At 40.4% G+C, this 6,229-nt stretch overlaps 1 protein-coding gene across 2 annotated transcripts in view; it reads left to right on the forward strand.

Moving 5' to 3' along the window:
• Window positions 1-3,241, forward strand: part of spast (spastin) — a 10,345-nt gene extending 7,104 nt beyond the window's left edge. For both annotated transcript variants that reach the window (XM_053477203.1, XM_053477204.1), the window contains 8 exons: window positions 1-52; window positions 142-233; window positions 418-497; window positions 600-642; window positions 1,256-1,335; window positions 1,443-1,513; window positions 1,596-1,636; window positions 2,518-3,241. The exon at window positions 1-52 is cut by the window's left edge and continues 24 nt beyond it. In XM_053477203.1, coding sequence (XP_053333178.1) covers window positions 1-52; window positions 142-233; window positions 418-497; window positions 600-642; window positions 1,256-1,335; window positions 1,443-1,513; window positions 1,596-1,636; window positions 2,518-2,640 — 582 coding nt within the window. In that variant the 3' untranslated portion in view covers window positions 2,641-3,241. The remainder of the gene's footprint in view (window positions 53-141; window positions 234-417; window positions 498-599; window positions 643-1,255; window positions 1,336-1,442; window positions 1,514-1,595; window positions 1,637-2,517) is intronic.
• The last annotated feature ends 2,988 nt before the right edge of the window (window positions 3,242-6,229 follow it).

Genomic DNA, 6,229 nt, shown 5'->3' on the forward strand with positions numbered 1-6,229 from the left:
CGTGCTCTGTTTGCTGTTGCTCGAGAACTGCAGCCGTCAATCATCTTTATTGGTGAGAGAAAACACACACACATGCGCACACACACACACACACACAAAAGAAACAAAACACGCATACATTTTATTTGTGTGTGTGTGTAGATGAAATAGACAGTCTCCTGTGTGAAAGGAGAGAAGGAGAGCACGATGCCAGTAGAAGACTGAAGACTGAGTTCCTCATTGAATTTGATGGGGTCAGTTTCTCTCTCTGTCTCTCTGTTTGTCTCTCTGTCTCTCTGTTTGTCTCTCTGTCTCTCTCTCACGTCCTTAATATAGTATCATCAGTGTTTCTGGTCTCTTTCTGTTAACTAAATTGAACTGAAGTCCAGTTATGTGCTTCTTTAGGTTCATATATTGTGTGTGTGTGTGTGTGTGTAGGTACAGTCAGGAGGAGATGACCGGGTGCTGGTGATGGGAGCCACAAACCGTCCTCAGGAATTGGACGAGGCTGTGCTCAGGTTCACACGTCCCCTCATGTTCATGCAGTTTTAGTTTTAATCTGAACACAACCTTCACTTTCTCACTGTGTGTGTGTGTGTGTGTGTGTGTGTGTTGTGTAGGCGCTTTGCGAAGAGGATTTACGTGACCTTGCCCTCAGAGGAGGTACGTCCCAGAGTGAACCACTGCAGTTGTCGTTGTTTAAGAGCAGGAAAGGCACTTTGTATTGGTTTTTTGGCAAACCAGGGTTGCCAGGTTTGGGTTATTCACTCCGCTTTTTTTCTACCTTCTCACTGTTTTTAGCGCCAGTAGAGAATCTGCTCTCACAAGGACGCGTCCTGTAACTTCTGTCAACCTGCACTGCTTATTATTTACTCTCTTCAGTCTCACAGCTTTTCTTGAAATTATGTGAGACTCTTAGCAAATAACCATTTAAGGAAATGTTTGAAATAAAGAAATACTGCATGATCTTTACATTTTAATGTTATGGTTCATCAATGGGTTATCAATCAGACTTTATTCTCGTCTAATAGATAAATATATTCACCTTGTTTTGAATGGTTGGTATTGAACTATTATTTTAAGGACTGTATTTGACCGATCTGGCAACCGTGTGGTCACTGAAGGCACATTCAGAACACATAGAAATTCTCATCCAGGTGTAAATGGCTCTTAATTGATGTTTCACCGGATGTCCTTACCAAGTCTAAACTTTGTGTGTGTGTGTGTGTGTGTGTGTGTGTGTGTGTGTGTGTGTGTGTGTGTGCGTGTGTTTCAGACTCGGCTGAAGCTGCTGAAGAACCTTCTGAGTAAACATGGCAACCCACTGACAGCAAAAGAGCTGAACCAGCTAGCCAGGTCTGTGTACAGACGCACACAGAAATGTGTAAGAGAAAAAAAGGTGGTTTACTGTGGCATTCATTGTGTGTGTGTGTGTGTGTGTGTGTGTGTGTGTGTGTGTGTAGGGTGACCGATGGTTACTCAGGCAGTGATCTGACCTCCTTGGCTAAAGATGCAGCACTCGGACCCATACGAGGTGAGATTACAGGAAACACACTTCTCGATGTATTTATCTGTGTGTGTGATCTGTGTGTAATCTGTTCCCTGCACGTTTTCAGAGCTTCGTCCAGAACAAGTGAAGAACATGGCAGTGAACGAGGTAAAGTTCTCTCTGGTTCATTTCTGACTTTTTTGTTCGTGTGTGTGTTAAGAACAGTAGTTTATAGCAGGGGTGTGTCTCGGGTGTGTCTCCTCTACTGGTTGATGATCGTTCGACTCTGTGAAAGTAACATTTAAGTGTGATTTAGACATTGCAAGATTATTCCTCCAATAAGGTTCACTTAAGCAGAGGCCACGCCTCCTCCAATAAAGCTGACATCCAGAGGCCACGCCTTCCTCAAAAAAAGGCAGCCCTAGGAAGGCCACACCTCCTCCAATAAGGCTGAAGTACAGAGGCCACACCTCCTCCAATAAGGCTGAAGTACAGAGGCCACGCCTCCTCCAATAAGGCTGATGTACTGAGGCGACGCCTCCTCCAATAAAGCTGACATCCAGAGGCCACACCTTCCTCAAAAAGGCAGCCCTAGAAAGGCCACACCTCCTCCAATAAGGCTGATGTACTGAGGCCACACCTCCTCCAATAAGGCTAAAGTACTGAGGCCACGCCTCCTCCAATAAGGCTGATGTACTGAGGCGACGCCTCCTCCAATAAAGCTGACATCCAGAGGCCACACCTTCCTCAAAAAGGCAGCCCTAGAAAGGCCACACCTCCTCCAATAAGGCTGCCTTACAGAGGCCACTCCTCCTCCAATAAGGCTAACTTACAGAGGCCACGCCTCCTTCAATAAGGCTGAAGTACAGAGGCCAAGCCTCCTTCAAGAAGGCTGATATACCAAGGCCACGCCTCCTCTAATAAGGCTAAACTACACACGTCAAACCTTCTCTAATAAGCTTGACAGACACAGAGGCCACGCCTCCTGCCCTGAGACGGAGAGGCCACACCCCAGGATTCTAAATAACCTCCATTTCTCTCTCTTGTAGATGAGGAACATCCGTTACTCAGATTTCGTTGAGTCTTTGAAGAAGATCAAGAAGACGGTCAGTTCTCAAACTCTAGAGCAGTACGTACGCTGGAACCAGGAGTATGGAGACACCACTGTATGACACACACACACACACACACAAGCACTCCTCCTCATGTGACCTCTGGACTGTGACCTGAGACATTACTGGTCCTTCTTGAATCTTCTCACACTGTTTACCCTTTTGGAGAGCAGACACTCTGACAGCTTGTCCTTGATGCTTATGATTTAGGAGACGTCACTCATGAGGACCTGTTTGATTTACAGATTATCGTTTGGTTAATTGATGTGTTAGATTACCAGAAGAAAAACAGCGTCCACGCGTCTTTTTTCACGGTATTTTTGTTGTCTCAGTGCATGATCAAACCTTAATGCTAAAGATCCGGCCCAAGCGGGACTGCACAGGAGTTTTAGTTTCGGTTAATTCTCCACCAACACGAACGATGACTGGAACAGTCACACTGACATCATCTGCACATGCTGTTGAGCTGAAATGTGGAAAAGGTAGAAAGGCTCAGCGGTTTCATTAACGCCAAGACAAAACACTCCACTATGACAAAATAACATTCATTTAATTGTGTTTATTCTAAAATAAATAAAAACGATCTTAATTAAAAAAAAATCCAAAACTTTGAAATACAAACCTGCATATTTAACAAATATTAACTTGTGTAATTTTTTTCCTTCAGTGTTCAGTGTGTTTATTGCAAAAGTTGAACAATATGGTACACATGATGATGGTAGCCCCGCCCCCAAGAATACTTGGTGTTTTTTGTTTTTTTGCACCTGTGCCTTAGCTTTTCTGCAGTTTCCTAATAATAATATCAGTCTGAGATGTGTGCTCTGTTCTCTGGTGTGCTTCTGTATTTCAGAATAGTGTAAATAAGCTCAGTGACATGGTCAATAAATCTTTCGGCGTTTTCCCAAACTTGCAATCACCTACGAATCGACTATGTGCTAGCTAAGAACCATCACCTAGAAAAATCACCTAGGACTTTGCTGCGAACCTTGCCAAACCTCTGCTAAACTGTCAAGACCTGTCTAAGAACTGTTACAACTTACCTACCAACTGTTACAAAGTTCCTACTACACCTTAAGATTTGCTAAGAAGTATCAGGATTTGTCATGCACTGCGATGATTTTTCTTAAACACACTATGATTTGTCAAGACTTCTCACAGACATCTCATTAGCAAAAAAATTAAGCACTTAGCGAACAGTCTAGCAAAAACCTCAGCCAGTATGTAGTGTATGTAGTGACTACATGATCATTCGTATTGTTGACATCCAGACTAGTTAGCTCGCACTGTATTGCTTGATTATCACTCCATGATGAAACCTGGCCGACGCGTCTAATGTTTGTAGCAGACAAACTGTAGTTCTTAGCACAACCGCGGCAATTCATAACTAATTGCATGACAATTTAGAAAGGTTCGTAGTTAAATTAACGCAAATTTTGGGTTCTATAAACCCAAATAATCCAAATGATCCGCCTACAAATAATTTACCCAAAACACACTCAGATTCTTCTTGACATCTAGAATGTCTCCTCCACTTTGCCATACCAAACACTGATGAACTCCCTGACTTTCTACAATCTTTTTTTTCAAAAAGTTTGGAATCAAATTCAGGAAAGTCAAAAAAGTCTCCTTAATTGTAACAAGAACTGCCCAAACTCCTGTATTTAAAGCAATAACATGTGAGACATGCATTATGTAATGTGTGTAGTATTACTGTAAGAGCCAGAGAACTTACGCATGTTGGAAAATCTTTACTCATTTTCTTTGTATGATTCTGCAGTGTCAATTATTTATCAGTAGAGGGCGGAAGATGTACAGCAAAATACATCTTTGCAAAAAAAAACAGATTGAAATAAAAAACAATAAATTAGTTATAAAAGTTTAAAGCATTTTATTTTATTTGTTGTGTGTTGTGGTGTCTTTATTTGAATGCATGTAAAATATACAAGTTTCTGCATATGCCTCTTCAGATATAAAACATTTCTAAAGTATATACAGTATAAACGTAACACCTCAGGATAGAAAATGTTTGACGATATTTTCCATATGAAACGCAAATTTCAGAGTTAGCTGGCAAGCTAGCAATTCAAAACTCTGCAGTGTCCTTTCCACAACATTTGAATTGTTGCTCGCTAGCAAGCTAAATTTAAAAAATCTATTAATTAGCTGTGTAAATTTTGCCACCAAAATGACGTTCCAGTTTGTCATTCAGTACATGTTTAGTGAAATTTATCTACATTAGCTGAAAACCATTTATACTACCGTTCAAAAGTTTGGGGTCACTTGCAAATTTCTTTGTTTTTGTTCAGTGATTTATTTTCTACATTCTATACCATACTATATTCTATTCTATACTATATTCTACACCATAATGAAACTGGCTCTCATTAAGACCATCCCAGGAGGGCGAGACCAAAACCTACCCCTGCCGCAGACGAGAAGTTCATTTAGAGTTATCAGCCTGAAAAATGACCAATTAACAGCACCTCAGATTGGGGCGTTATGAAGTCTTTACAGAGCAAAAGTAGCAGAAACATCTCACTATCAACTGTTCAAAGGAGATTAATGCATTTTTTGGACGCCTTTAGCATTCCTTTACAATGTAGAAAGAAATAAAAATCAGGAACCATCATGGAGTTAGAAAGTGACCCCAAACTTTTGAACGGTAGTGTACATCTACACTGTAGGGCAAAAATAGTCATAATTTGTATTGAGTGTAAGTACAGCAGAACTGTGGGGAATTTTCTCATAAGAAATCATGTAAATGCAGATAATCCGTTTCATCCACACAAATATATTACCAATGTTATTTTAAAAAATCGCATAGCTTGATTGCATACCTATGAAAGCAACATGGGTATCGTGGGTTGGCTTTCGAAACGGCTTTTGCTGACTGAAAACAAAAATCATAAAATCTGTGAACTCGATTTGCTTACTTTCCACAAACGCAAATAAGTTTTGAACGGCTCCCAGATGTACATGCAACTTTCAGTTGTGCCACCATTCAGTTTGGCTGGTACATTCATATGCTGAAAATACTTCGTATGCTGATGACAATTTCTTGCTAAATGTAAATTCTAGGGCAAAAAATGCATAAGAGAGTTCATTCTGTTGAGGTTCCACTGTCCTTCGTTCATTGGAGTACTGCAGTGATGTATTGCAGCTGACAAAAAGCTTTAAAAACCTAACTGATGCAGTGAGTAGCTTCTCACTTCCTAAACAATCATGTCGAAAGACGTATCCTGTGCTTGTGAATAAGATGTTACTGTCTATCAGAATTGTTGAATTCTTTATGTAACTGTCTGTCGAATTAACTAAGGAGAGTGCCGAAACTACAAAAATTTGGGTAAGTACTGCATTATTAAAACCTGGAAGGATGGTGCTAACCTGTCAATTTTGTGGAAGAAATGTGGTTGGGGGAAAAATTAGATCACTCAATCCCTTAAACACATGAAAAAAGTTACTTTTACTTAAAATTGCATAGCAAAAACTGTATCAACTGTAAAAACCAAAAAGAAAGTAACGGTATCGGCTGTAAAAACCAGAGCACATTGTGTTCACATTGTAATAAGAACTCAAAAGATTGAAACTAAATATCTGAATAACTCATCAGGGAATAAAAACAATGGGAAAAGGTTATGTGGTCTGGTGA

The sequence above is a fragment of the Clarias gariepinus genome, chromosome 18 (assembly GCF_024256425.1).
Source record: "Clarias gariepinus isolate MV-2021 ecotype Netherlands chromosome 18, CGAR_prim_01v2, whole genome shotgun sequence".
NCBI lineage: Eukaryota > Metazoa > Chordata > Actinopteri > Siluriformes > Clariidae > Clarias > Clarias gariepinus.